Source organism: Coregonus lavaretus (assembly GCF_964263955.1).
Source record: "Coregonus lavaretus genome assembly, chromosome: 9".
Lineage (NCBI taxonomy): Eukaryota > Metazoa > Chordata > Actinopteri > Salmoniformes > Salmonidae > Coregonus > Coregonus lavaretus.
In genome coordinates, this window is record NC_139996.1 from 20,724,120 (window position 1) to 20,739,232 (window position 15,113).

A 15,113-nucleotide genomic window follows, 5' to 3' on the forward strand; every position below is an offset into this window, starting at 1 on the left:
GGTTCAAAAAAGCATGAGCTTGAGCTCTGTTTCCAAATATATATTTTTTTTATATGACAGCAGTTCCACATGTTCCTGTGACACACAAATATTATTTGTATGTTATTCTGTTATATTCCATTATATTCTTACTACAAAATGTGTGTGTTTACTGTGATCGGGGTATGTGTGTCTTGTCTCTTTTTAATGAACTATTTATTTAATTAATTTGGACATAAAATAATTCAACTCAAAATGCCATTCTATTGTTTTGAAAATAAATGTTATTAGTCTTATAATGTTTTAGGACCTGCCTAAACAAATTAGTAATGGATTTCTTTTTTATGGTGAATATTCACTGGATTTATTAAAATAGATGCCCACCCACATCTGCACACCACTACTACCACTCATCACCGGCCTGCGCACAGGAGATATAAAAGGCATATGCAGGCGAGAATGTGGTAAAACTGAGCCAGTTTGTAAGGGGGTCATAAACTATTTTTACAGGCAAAATACCGTAAATCCTATGTGAAAGCAGTTAAGGTCTCTGCAACGCCGGAGCTATAATCTCATTGGTGGGAGGATTCAGTTGATTCATCCAATTTAAACTAATGCCTGGCTAACTCTCCTGTTCGAGCAGATCAGACACTTGGTTTCCCAACGTTGTATAGCTATTAGCTACTCAGTATCTGGACAGGTAACTCTCATAGGGCCTTGTGCAAAACGTGAGTTAGGCCTACATGTCTGGATCACAAGTTAGGATCCAGCCCAATAGCTCAAGTCAAAACAGCCATGAATAAATGTGTAATGTGTTGAATGTGTAATGTCTGCATATCACTCACTAATTGGCCTCTTCCCTTCTCTTTCCCGCTCTCTCTCTCTCTCAGGTGCTGGGGAGTCAGGGAAGAGTACAATTGTCAAACAGATGAAGTAAGTTTCTCGTTATGTACTCAAAGTATTGGGACATTGACACATCATATATTGTCATTTTGTAGTCACTTTTATTGTAAATAAGAATATTATGTTTCCAAACACTTCTACATTCATGCTACCATGATTACAGATAATCCTGAATGAATCATGAATAATGAGTGAGAAAGTTAGACGCACAAATATCATACCCTCCAAAAATGCTAACCTCCACTGTTATTGTAATGGTGAGAGGTTAGCATGTCTTTGGGGTATGATATGTGTGTCTAACTTTCTCACTCATCATTATTCAAGATTCATTCAGGATGATCCGTTATCATGGTAGCATCCACATTAATGTAGAAGTGTTTAGAAACGTATTCTTATTTACAATAAAAGTGACTCCAAACTGACACACTATGTACCATTAATTTCTATTGGGCACAAAATAATCTGAAAACCAACAGCAAATGCATCCAGCAAGTTTGTAGACTCACAAGCTTGATATAATCATTGCGTGCTATGAATATGGGACCAAATACTAAACTTTTGACTTCTTTAATACACAAGTGAATGTCCCAATACTTTTGGTCCCCTAAAATGGGGAGACTATGTACAAAAAGTGCTGTCATTTCTAAAAAGTTCACCCGATATGGATAAAAATACCCTTAAATTAAAGCTGACAGTCTGCACCTTAATAACCTCATAGTCATTGTATAATTTTCAAATTCAAGGTGCTAGAGTACAGAGCCAAAACAACAACAAAATTCACTGTCCCAATACTTTTGGAGCTCACTGTAAATGGTTTACGGAAGCTTTTACTTTACATTTAAGTCATTTAGCAGACGCTCTTATCCAGAGTGACTTACAGTTAGTGAGTGCATACATTATTAAATTTTTCATACTGGCCCCCTGTGGGAATCGAACCCACAACCCTGGCGTTGCAAACACCATGATCTACCAACTGAGCTACATCCCTGCCGGCCATTCACTCCCCTACCCTGGACGACGCTGGGCCAATTGTGCGCCGCCCCATGGGTCTCCCGGTCGCGGCCGGCTACGACAGAGCCTGGATTCTAACCAGGATCTCTAGTGGCACAGCTAGCACTGCGATGCAGTGCCTTAGACCAGTGCGCCACTCGGGAGGATAGTTTAAATGATCATGTTACTTCCTATGTATCAATCTATCCAATGTCGTTCCATACCACATTTTAAATAACAGGCAATATGCCTTGTTTGATTACTCACGCTTTCTCTCTCTCCTGCTATCCTACTCCTCCCTCTCTGTATCCCTACTTTTCAATTTACCTCTCTTTCTCCCTCCTTCCCCTCTCCCAGGATCATCCATGAGGCAGGCTATTCAGAGGAAGAGTGTAAGCAGTACAAAGCGGTGGTGTACAGCAACACCATCCAGTCCATAATCGCCATCATCAGAGCCATGGGGCGCCTCAAGATCGACTTCTCCGATGCAGCCAGAGCTGTAAGTGGAGTAGGACACTGGGAGCTCTAGACATTGATCCAAGAGCAGTTTGGTGCTTTTAACTCCTTATAGTTGAGGTTAGGATTAGGGCCAGGATGATACCAGTATCGCAATATTTTTCCCATGGATGAAAACATGAAGCAGACCAACTCTTTGGTCCTTTAAAAACCTGCTGTGTGTAAAATGGTGTGCTATAGCTTGGAAAATAAATGAATGTGACTCTGGATGATAACATAATGTTTGTTTCCAACATTAGGGCTGTTTTCCTAAAGAAGTTAAATCCGCTTCGTGTTTTGTTTCCTTGCCATGATACTAGCAAGTATCGCGATACTGGTATCGTTCCGGTCCTAGTTAAGAGTTGGTGAGGGCAGGGGGTAGGGTTCGGCTGTAAGAGGCACGGGTAGGGTTGATGGTGGTTATAATGGTGCCCCAGCTCAAAAACAGTCCCAGCGCAACCCCTAGGCCCTACCTAAAAAAGATAAAAAGAAGTGATGCTATCTCATTGATGGAAGAAGTGAATGAGTGGGCAGGGCTATTCAACTGGCGGCTTGCGAGCCAGATCCCACCCATTTATCAATTTAGAATGACCCTTTGATCAATTCTGAACATTAATAATAAAGAAACTGCAAAAAAATGTATTCCTGTAGTCCCGCCCATTAAGTGCTCTCAATCAGTATCACACAACATACCAGTTACAGCAAATAAGAACTGCTAACGGGTACAGGGTCTGTCTGCCCGCCTATTGGCTCTTTCACAGCCTGATACACCAGAGCGTGCTTTACGCTTAACTGAGCGGTGAGTTAAAAAACACCATGGACTCAGTTATGGCTATCATAAACTTTATTCGATCAACATCTAGCCTTCAACATTGCTTGTTTCGTAGTCTGCTGAGCACCATAATCTACTTTTACATAAATGTTCGGTGACTAAGCAAGAGTAATAATGCTTTCGAGAGCAGCCTATGTGAGCATAGGGAGGATATGCTTTTCTATTTTTTTGTGACATCTTCAATCAATTGAATGGACTTCATTTGGGACTACAGGGGAGGGATAAAACGGTTATTGACATGATTTGAGCTCAAACAAAATGCTCCATTTCCCTACAACTAAACTCAGCAAAAAAAGAAACGTCCTCTGACTGTCAACTGCGTTTATTTTCAGCAAACTTAACATATGTAAATATTTGTATGAACATGACAAGATTCAACAACTGAGACATAAACTGAACAAGTTCCACAGACATGTGACTAATAGAAATTGAATAATGTGTCCCTGAACAAGGGGATGGTCAAAATCAAAAGTAACAGTCAGTATCTGGTGTGGCCACCAGCTGTATTAAGTACTGCAGTGCATCTCCTCCTCATGGACTGCACCAGATTTGCCAGTTCTTGCTGTGAGATGTTACCCCACTCTTCCGCCAAGGCACCTGCAAGTTCCCGGACATTTCTGGGGGATTGGACCTAGCCCTCACCCTCCGATCCAACAGGTCCCAGACGTGCTCAATGTGATTGAGATCCGGACTCTTTGCTGGCCATGGCAGAACACTGACATTCCTGTCTTGCAGGAAATCACGCACAGAACGAGCAGTATGGCTGGAGGCATTGTCATGCTGGAGGGTCATGTTAGGATGAGCCCGCAGGAAGGGTACCACATGAGGGAGGAGGATGTCTTCCCTGTAACGCACAGCGTTGAGATTGCCTGCAATGACAACAAGCTCAGTCCGATGATGCTGTGACACACCGCCCCAGACCATGACGGACCCTCCACCTCCAAATCGATCCCGCTCCAGAGTACAGGCCTCGGTGTAACGCTCATTCCTTCGACGATAAACGCGAATCCGACCATCACCCCTGGTGAGACAAAACCGCGACTCGTCAGTGAAGAGCACTTTTTGCCAGTCCTGTCTGGTCCAGCGATGGTGGGTTTGTGCCCATAGGCGACGTTGTTGCCAGTGATGTCTGGTGAGGACCTGCCTTACAACAGGCCTACAAGGCCTCAGTCCAGCCTCTCTCAGCCTATTGCGGACAGTCCTGCGCACTGATGGAGGGATTGTGCGTTCCTGGTGTAACTCGGGCAGTTGTTGTTGCCATCCTGTACCTGTCCCGCAGGTGTGATGTTCGGATGTACCGATCCTGTGCAGGTGTTGTTACACGTGGTCTGCCACTGCGAGGACGATCAGCTGTCCGTCCTGTCTCCCTGTAGCGCTGTCTTAGGCGTCTCACAGTACGGACATTGCAATTTATTGCCCTGGCCACATCTGCAGTCCTCATGCCTCCTTGCAGCATACCTAAGGCACGTTCACGCAGATGAGCAGGGACCCTGGACATCTTTCTTTTGGTGTTTTTCAGAGTCAGTAGAAAAGGCCTCTAGTGTCCTAAATTTTCATAACTGTGACCTTAATTGCCTACCGTCTGTAAGCTGTTAGTGTCTTAACGACCGTTCTATAGGTGCATGTTCATTGAATAGTTTATGGTTGATTGAACAAGCATGGGAAACAGTGTTTAATCCCTTTACAATGAAGATCTGTGAAGTTATTTGGATTTTTACGGATTATCTTTGAAAGACGGTCCTGAAAAAGGGACGTTTCTTTTTTTGCCGAGTTTATATTGTCATCATCAGTACAGATCACTCCCGTGATATTGACGTTTTTAGATAAACTCATCAAATCTCGTTGCAAAGATAGCTTTCAGTTTAAGTTTTACATTTACGTCATTTAGCAGACGCTCTTATCCAGAGCGACTTAAAAATTGGGGTCCCCACAGAGGTGGTTCAGTTTGTTATAGGGACCCGTTCTCTACTGATGTGGGGGGAGAGAGACTTCTCTGCAAAAGCTGGTCAGCTGAGATATGAAAAGCATGAAAGGTTTATGTGTAAAAAAAACTACTTAACAAGACAGAAAATTATGAACTTATAAAGAAATATAAAAAAATAACAGAATATGATGCTGGTCAACTGAGATGTCATGCGTAAAAGGTTTCCTGTGTGTAAATAAAAACAAAAGATGAAGCTGTGTAAAACGGACATGTGATGTGATGCAGGTCAAGTGTCTAAGTACAAATGTGTTCCATTATTTAAACAATTTGATGCACTGAATTAGGCTAATCATAAAGGACTTAAAATGAACTTTTAGCAACATTTAATTTGAATAAAAGTGCTTCATAAGATTATAATTGTTTTTGCATTGTTTTATATATCGGTTTTAGGAAGCGTAATCCCATGTAGAAAATGTCTGTGTTAAAAACCAGTTAAAAACCATTTTCAAATGTAGCCCCTGTAAAAATATAGTTGAATAGCCCAAACTTCACCCAGCCAAGGCATCTTAGGTTTAAAACAATCGGGAGAATGTTAGAATAAACCCTACCTTACTGCTTCTGCCTCCTAACCGTTGGTTGTGTCTCATGTCCCCCACCAGGATGATGCTCGTCAGCTGTTTGTGCTGGCGGGATCGGCAGAGGAGGGCTTCATGACCGGCGAGCTAGCCGGAGTCATCCAGCGCCTCTGGAAGGACGGGGGGGTCCAGACCTGCTTCAGCCGGTCACGAGAGTACCAGCTCAACGACTCCGCCGCCTAGTGAGTAGCAAACACTCACCAGAGTTCTGCCCCAAGATTCTTCAACAAGGTGGTGCTGATGAGTCTAACGAGGTGGAGGCCTGGAGGGGGGCAGTGCGTTTTTGAACCATTCTATAGCTAGAGGACCCCTGATGAGTGATAAGTACTGTCTTTTTGCTAGCTAGGGCCCTCTACTTTAAGTGCTACCTGTCTTCCCAGTGGCCTACTTGGTGTGTGAACTGCTGACTGCTCATAACTTGCAGATGATTGTTGACACATCAACCAGGATTAAGGGGCAGGGCAATTTGTGATTTGTTTTGGGAATCAGTGGCTGTTTAGGAGGGGGAGTGGTTTCTCCTCTCCTAGGCAATCAGCAATAAGCTCTTCACCTCTGCTAAGCAATTAGTGTTAGTACTTCAGTCTCCCCTGGTTTCTCAGCGGCGGTCGTGGCGACAAAAGTAAGACTGTTCTGCCGAGTTGTTCTGTGAAGTTATTTGAGGAAGGCTCCACACCCCTCTCTCACTTGAGTATCTTACCTAGTTATTTTCTGATCTAATTGAGCTCTTTTGCAGCTTTGGCAACTGTGTGTGTTTTCTATACCTGTTCACTCCTCTCCTTGCAGGCTTTATAGACGCTCCCCACGCCTTGGCTGCAACCCTTCTAATTTAGTGTACCCAAGCGCACAACTCACTTGGATTTCCATGTCTCTGGCAGCGTTTGGAACTGCCGATCTGCGGTCAAGAACGCTGAGTTCATCTCAGCCTATGCTGCCATTGTCCCTTGACTTTTTGGCCCTGATGGAGACCTGGATCACCCCAGAGAACACTGCTACTCCAGCTGCTCTCTTCATTTGACTACATTTTCTCTCATAGTCCAAGAGCATCTGGTCGGCGCAGTGATGGCACAAGGCTACTCATTTTCTCTTATCTCACTCTCTCACCTGTCCATCTCATTTGAATTCAATGCTGTCACTTCTCCACTCTAAACATTGTCATCTATCGCCCACAGGTGCCCTTGGAGAGTTCCTCAATGAGCTTGACGCCTTGATAAGCTAATTTCTTGACGATGGCTAACCGCTCTTCGTACCCTACGTCTGTCTTCGATTCATTTCTTTTCAACTCTCTCTTTCCCCTCCTTTCCTCTTTTGACCTCACCCTTTCCCAATCCCCTCCAACTCACAAGGCAGGCAATACGCTTGACCTCATGTTTACTAGAGGCTGTTCGCCTACTAATCTCACTGCAACCCCCCCTCCAGGTCTCTGATCACTTTGTTTCCTTTTGTCTCCCTTTCCTCCAACCCTAGCCATTCAGCCCTTACCCAGATAGTGATGAATCGTCACAATCTTCGCTCTCTCTCGCTCCCACTGCTCTCTCCTCTTCTATCCTATCATCTCTCCCTTCTGCTAAATCCTTCTCCCTCAGTCGGTCACCTCTCCTGATTCTGCCTCTTCGACCCTACTCTCCTCCCTTTCCGCATCCTATGACTCACATTGTCCCCTTTCCTCCCGGCCGGCTCGGCCTTCCCCGCCTGCTCTGTGGCTGAGTGACTCATTGCAAGCTTACAGAACAGGCTGCGGGCAGCTGAGCGAAAATGGAGGAAAACTAAACTTCCGGGGGACTGATCATTCTTTCACTCCCTCCTCTACCTTCTCTTCCTCTGTATCCGCTGCTAAAGACACTTTCTATCACTCTAAATTTCAAGCTTCTGCTTCTAACCCTAGGAAACTCTTTTCCACCTTCTCCTCCCTCCTAAATCCTCCAGCCCTCCCTCCTGCGAACGGCTTTGTCAACCACTTTGAAAAGAAGGTTGACGACATCTGCTCCTCATTCACTCAGCCTATTGAGTCCACTGGTCCCACTCACACAGAACTACCCTACGCCTTGACATCTTTCTCCCCTCTCTGAAGATGAAATCCTGCGATTAGTGATGTCTGGCCACCCCACAACGTGCCCGCTCAACGTCATCCCCTCCTCCCTTCTCCAGACCATCTCTGGAGACCTTCACCCATTCCTCACTTCCCTCATCGACTCATCCCTGACCACTGGCTGTGTCCCCTCTGACTTCAAAATGGCCTGAGTTGCTCCCCTCCTCAAGAAACCAACACTTGACTCGTCTGACGTTAAAAACTATTGACATGCTATCCCTTCTTTCTTTTCTTTCCAAGACACTTGAGCGCGCTGCCTCTGTTCAACTCTCATTATCTCTCTCAGAACGATCTTATTGACCCTAACCAGTCATGCTTCAAGACGGGTCACTCAACCGAGACTGCTCTTCATTGTGTCAGGGAGGCTTTCCGCACTGCCAAAGCTGACACTCCCTCCTCTGTTCTCATCCTCCTAGATCTATCCGCTGCCTTTGACACTGTGAACCATCAGATCCACTGTGAACCCTCTCAGGGCTGGGCGTCTCAGGCTCTGCACACTCTTGGATTGCATCCTACCTGGCAGGCCACTCCTACCAGGTGACGTGGAGAGGATCTGTGTCTGCACCACATACTCTCACTACTGGTGTCCACCAGGGCTCGGTTCTATGCCCTCTCCTCTTCTCTCTATATACCAGGTCACTCGGCTCCGTCATATCCTCACATGGTCTCTCCTATCATTTGCTATGTGAATGACACTCAACTACTTCTGTCCTTCCCCCCCCCCTTCTGACACCCAGGTGGCGACATGCATATCTGCGTGCCTGGCAGATACCTCAGCTTGGATGTCGGTACCACGACAAGACGGAGCTGCTCTTCCTCCTGGGGAAGGCCTGCCCGCCCAAAGACCTCTCCATCACTGTTGACAACTCCAGTGTCGCCCACCGAGTGCAAAGAACCTTGGCATGACCCTGGTAGGGCTGACCCTAATTAGTCGACTGGTCAATTGTTTTTTTGTCGCAGTAGCAAATGTATATATTATTTTTATGGCACACGAGACACCTGTCTTATTTGAGCACATCTCAATTAATCAATCCATTGCGGAGGCCGAGACTAATCCATTGCGGAGGCCGCGGGGATGGCACAGGCCAAGAAGAAAAGCAGTGTGGCTAAGATGCACGTCTCTCTCCAGAATGCACACTCTCCCGCCAATTTGTGCACATTCATTTTTTCCTATCCTATGCTAACACTTGTGAAACCAAGTTTTGGTTTATTTCATTCCATTTACGAGTTTTGTCAATTTAGTCATTGTCTTTCGTTTGGAGCACTCCTGTCAATGTTGAGTAAGGACGCGCACCTGATTTATGAATAGAGGTAGGCCTGTAGGCTACATGGCCTGCTCGCAAATGTAGGCATATAAATGTGCTCATTTGGGGATTTGATAGTATTTCTGATTGGCTTAACGCACCACCACTAATAAAGCAAACAGTCTGTTTTTACATCCATTGAGAATGACAATAGTTAGGGGAAAAATGTAATGCTCTGATCCAGTGGAAACATCATAAAATAGACCTACCTGATTACTTCTTATCCCTTGCGCAAATAGCCTACAGTTGTCTGTCCCGAGGTCACTGGCGCTGACAACTCTGAGGGCCCAGACCCAAGTTGATACAATGTTTCAAATTCGTTGCAGACGGGCCATGCATCCAATGTGGTTTATAAGATATTTATTGTTATCAGGATATATTCTACCCGCAGGCTGCAATGTTTTTATTTATTGACATTATAGGCTATTTTTACATAGTTGGCAATATAAGTTACTTTTTAGGTTTGTTTCATTTAAATTTAGATAGAATTTTGATTAACCACCTGACAATGATTTTGAGATTAAGATGTTATAAATTAAAATGAAACTGTTCCACGGAAATGTGCATATGAAAACCAAAACTGGCATGCAGATCGGTAGAAACGGTAAGATAAATTGGCATTCCACAGGAGAAAGATTGCAGACTCCTCGTGTAGCCTATTGCCGGCAACTTCAGGAGCGTAACGGCAGAATCTGCGAAAGCCAGTAGGAGGAGGGGGGTCAGGTTAAGGTTTTTTCTTCTGGTTGTCTTGGTCTCTGGCTTCCTATTGAGTCATTTGTCTTATTTAATCAAACAGTGAACTTAAAGCATCAGACAAGCTCAATGCATATAGTTGATTTTATTAAAACACAAAGGGGTGTGTCTATATATGGAACAATACACTTTTTAAAATCGATTGGTCAAAAGAACAGGGAACCTTCTGTCGACAAATATATTTTTTAGTCGCAGAAAACCATAGAAAACACCCTGTCGTTCTCTGCAAACATCAAAGCAGTGACTCCCTCCTGCAGGTTCATGCTCTACAACAGCCGTAGAGTCCGAACCTACCTCACACAGGAAGCGGCTCAGGTCCTAACCCAGGCACTTGTCATCTCCCGCCTGGACTACTGCAACTCGCTGTTGGCTTGGCTCCTCGCTTGTGCCATCAAACCCCTGCAACTTATCCAGAACACTGCAGCCCGCCTGGTTTTCAACCTTCCCAAGTTCTCCCATGTCACCCCGCTCCTCCGCACACTCAGCTGGCTTCGAGTCGAAGCTTGCATCCACTACAAGACCATGGTGCTTGCCTACGGAGCAGCAAGAGGAACTGCCCCTCCCTACCTTCAGGCTATGCTCAAATCCTACACCCCAACCCGAGCACTCCTTTGGTCTCTTGGCAGCTCCCGCTCAGCCCAAGCTCTTCTCTGTCTTGGCACCTCAATAGTGGAACGAGCTTCCCCCTGAAGCTAGGACAGCAGAGTCCCTTCCCATCTTCCGAAAACACCTGAAACCCTACCTCTTCAAAGAGTATCTTAAATAATCCCCCTCCTCACCCTCCTCTCCTGAACCAACACTTGCACTTGATAAGAGCGACTAAAAACACCTGTCACTGACATTTCCTGCAACCTACAGCCTTAAATGATAACAAATAAAGTAGCAAACGGAGATTAAGTGCAAATTAATAATTTCATTTATTTTTAATATTTAAATATTAAAATAAAAAAACTCACTTAAGTTGATTCGGACAAAGGAAAAAACACTGTTCTGTTAATAAAAACGTGCGCAAAATTGATTTCAGAGCTTTCTTTGAAAGATTTTTTGTGTTCCATTCCTTAAGCATGAAACGCACAGAGAATCTGACTGCACAGTAGGAGGCCATTCCTTCTCTTGCTAGAACAAAATACTTACTGCTGCATACCGACCTTGTAGAATCGCAATGCTCGGCAGTCGGCAGTGGACGACAACTTGACTTCGAGCCAATTGGAGAGCACGAACTCCCCACATGGGGGAGCCGACAGGCATGACAAGAATAAGAAAAAAATGGGGCACTTTTTCCAGTCTAATCCACCCCCCTTTCATCTGACTTGTTCTAACTTGGGGCCTCCCGAGTGGCGCAGCTGTCAAAGGCACTACATCACAGTGCTTGAGACGTAACTACAGATCCGGGTTCGATCCCGGGCTGTGCTGCAGCCGGCCGCGACCGGGAGACACATGAGGCGGCGCACAATTGTCCCAGTGTAGTCCGGGTTAGGGGAGGATTTGGCCGGCTCGGATGTCCTTGTCCCATCGTGCTCTAGCGAATCCTGTGCCGTGCCAGGCGCATCCACGCTGACACTGTCGCCAATTTTACGGTGTTTCCTCTGAAACATTGGTGCGGCTGGCTTCCGGGTTAAGCAAGCAGCATGTCAAGAAGCAGTGCTGCTTGGCAGGGTCGTGTTTCGGGGGACGCATGGCTCTCGACCTTTGCCTCTCCCGAGTCTGTACGAGAGTTGCAGCGATGGGACAAGACTGTAACTACCAATTTGATATCATGAAAATTTGGGAGAAAAAGGGGTAAAAAGTACAACAAAAACAATTTCTACCTTAAACAATAGCAAGTCTTTTACATATTTTACATCTAGCTAAAGAGTTTTGTGCTTGAATGTTTTTTGTTAGGTTTGATGATGTGAACTTGCTTGTTAGTTGGCTAGCTTGCTAACTGAGCAAGGCAGTCACACACACACACACACTTCATATGAAACTAATCAAATCAAATTTTATTTGTCACATGCGTGGAATACAACAGGTGTAGACCTTACCGTGAAATGCTTACTTACGAGCCCTTAACCAACAATGCAGTTCAAGAAATAGTTAAGAAAATATTAACTAAATAAACTAAAGTAAAAAATAAAATAACAAGGCTATATACAGGGGGTACCGGTACCAAGTCAATGTGCGGGGGTACAGGTTAGTCGAGGTAATTAATACATGTAGGTAGGGGTAAAGTGACTATGCATAGATAATAAACAGCGAGTAGCAGCAGTGTGAAAACAAAGGGGGGTGGTGTGTGTGTCAATGTAAATAGTCCGGGTGGCCATTTTGATTTAATTGTTCAGCAGTGTTATGGCTTGGGGGTAGAAGCTGTTAAGGAGCCTTTTGGACCTAGTCTTGGCTCGCCGGTACCGCTTACTGACACTTCCTGCCATACCAGCCAGTGATGCAACCAGTCAGGATGCTCTCGATGGTGCAGCTGTAGAACTTTTTGAGGATCTGGGGACCCATGCCAAATCTTTTCAGTCTCCTGAGGGGGCAAAGGGGTTGTCGTGCCCTCTTCACGACTGTCTTGGTGTGTTTGGACCATGATAGTTTGGTGGTGGTGTGGACACCAAGGAACTTGAAGCTCTCGACCCACTCCACTACAGCCCCGTCGATGTGAATGGGGGCGTGTTTGGCCCTCCTTTTCCTGCAGTCCACGATCAGCTTCTTTGTCTTGCTCACGTTGAGGGAGGTTGTCCTGGCACCACACTGCCAGGTCTCTGACCTCCTCCCTATAGGCTGTCTCATCGTTGTCGTTGAGCAGGCCTACCACTGTTGTGTCGTCAGCAAACTTAATGATGGTGTTGGAGTCGTGCTTGGCCACGCAGTCGTGGGTGAACAGGGAGTACAGGAGGGGATTAAGCACGCACCCCTGAGGGGCCCCCGTTTTGAGGATCAGCGTGGCAGATGTGTTGTGTTGCCTACCCTTACCACCTGGGGGTGGCCCCTCAGGAAGTCCAGGATCCAGTTGCAGAGGGAGGTGTTTAGTCCCAGGGTCCTTAGCTTAGTGATGAGCTTTGTGGGCACTATGGTGTTAATTGCTGAGCTGTAGTCAATGAACAGCATTCTCACATAGGTGTTCCTTTTGTCAAGTGGGAAAGGGCAGTGTGGAGTGCGATTAAGATTGCATCATCTGTGGATCTGTTGGGGCGGTATGCGAATTGGAGTGGGTCTAGGGTTTTGAGGATGGTGTTGATGTGAGCCATGACCAGCCTTTCAAAGCACTTCATGGCTACCGACGTGAGTGCTACAGGGCGGTAGTCATTTAGGCAGGTTACCTTCACTTTCTTGGGCACAGGGACTATGGTGGTCTGCTTGAAACATGTAGGTATTACAGACTCGGTCAGGGAGAGGTTGAAAATGTCAGTGAAGACACTTGCCAGTTGGTCCGCGCATGCTCTGAGTACATGTCCTGGTATTCCGTCTGGCCCTGAGGCCTTGTGAATGTTGACCTGTTTCAAGGTCTTGCTCACATCGGCTACGGAGAGCGTGATCACACAGTCGTCCGGAACAGGTGATACTCTCATGCATGCTTCAGTGTTGCTTGCCTCGAAGCAGTCCGTAATAGTTTGTAAGCCCTGCCACATCCAACGAGCGTCAGAGCCGGTGTTGTAGGATTAAATCTTAGTCCTGTATTGACGATTTGCCTGTTTGATGGTTCGTCTGAGGGCATAGCGGGATTTCTTATAAGCGTCCGGATTAGTGTCCCGCTTCTTGAAAGTGGCATCTCTAGCCTTAGCTCGGTGCGGATGTTGCCTGTAATCCATGGCTTCTGGTTGGGATATGTACTTATGGTCACTGTGGGGACGACATCGTCGATGCACTTATTGATGTGTCCTGAGGTGGTATACTCCTCAATGCCATTGGATGAATCCCGGAACATATTCCGTTCTGCTCTAGCAAAACAGTCCTGTAGCGTAGCATCGGCGTCATCTGGCCACTTACGTATTGAGCGAGTCACTGGTACTGCCTGCTTTAGTTTTTGCTTGTAAGCAGGAATCAGGAGGATAGAATTATGGTCAGATTTGCCAAATGGAGGGCGAGGGAGAGCTTTGTATGAGTTATTTTCCCTCTGGTTGCACGTGACCTACTGGTAGAAATTAGGTGAAACAGATTTAAGTTGGGGCGGAAAGTGCAGCACAATGCACACAACACTAAAGGCTTTACCAAGCTAGCTCTCTGGCCACTGTAGCTAGTAACATAATTAAGTCACAATGGATTAGTTTCCATGAAGTTTTTTGTTTTTCCAGGTTTCCTTTTCCCTCTGTATTTTTCAGGGTTTTGCTCTCAAAATCACACATTATTATTATTTTTTACTTGCATATGGTTGTTTTTCTATGTCCACAACAATGCTTAAACCACATCAGGAGACCACTTTTGAGGTCTGGGAAAAATAGAAGACATTTTGATTTTTGTGTGGAGTTACCCTTTTAATGCAAGTGTGCACCAGCAAGAGACCATTGTTTGGTTAGCGATGTTTCTTTAGTGCTCATGTGATTGCAGAGTTTGCTAAACAGATGGCCACTGGATTGATGCAAATAATCATATAATTCTGCCAGGTAGACATAGTCTAGTTAACAAATGAGAAGGTTTTTGGGAAAGCCTTTCCATCTCTACCAGAAGAAGGTTATCATTAGTGTCATCACTAAAGGCTACACAAAGTAGACATACATAATGGTCTGGGGCTGTTTTTCATGGTTCGGGCTAGGCCCCTTAGTTCCAGTGAAGGGAAATCTTAACACTACAGCATACAATGACATTCTAGACAATTCTGTGCTTCCAACTTTGTGGCAACAGTTTGGGGAAGGCCCTTTCCTGTTTCAGTATGACAAGGCCCCCTTGCACAAAGCGAGGTCCATACAGAAATGGTTTGTTGAGATCGTTGTGGAAGAACTTGACTGGCCTGCACCGAGCCCTGACCTCAACCCCATCGAACACCTTTGGGATGAATTGAAACGCCGACTGCGAGTCAGGCCTATTCGCCCAACATCACTAATGCTCTTGTGGCTGAATGGAAGCAAGTCCCTGCAGCAATGTTCCTAGATCTAGTGGAAAGCCTTCCCAGAAGAATGGAAGCTGTTATATCAGCAAAGGGGGAACCAACTCCATATTAATGCCCATGATTTTGTAATGAGATGTTTGACGAGCAGGTGTCCACATACGTATGGTCATGTAGTGTATGACGGTGCCA

The 15,113-nt window shown here is 45.5% G+C and overlaps 1 protein-coding gene across 1 annotated transcript in view; it reads left to right on the top strand.

The window, feature by feature from the left end:
• LOC311135041 (guanine nucleotide-binding protein G(i) subunit alpha-1) overlaps window positions 1-15,113 on the top strand; it is a 53,149-nt gene that overhangs the window by 20,812 nt on the left and 17,224 nt on the right. Inside the window, exons 2-4 of the mRNA XM_084168901.1 lie at window positions 870-912; window positions 2,230-2,371; window positions 5,783-5,940. Of these exons, the coding sequence (XP_084025027.1) occupies window positions 870-912; window positions 2,230-2,371; window positions 5,783-5,940 (343 nt within the window). The remainder of the gene's footprint in view (window positions 1-869; window positions 913-2,229; window positions 2,372-5,782; window positions 5,941-15,113) is intronic.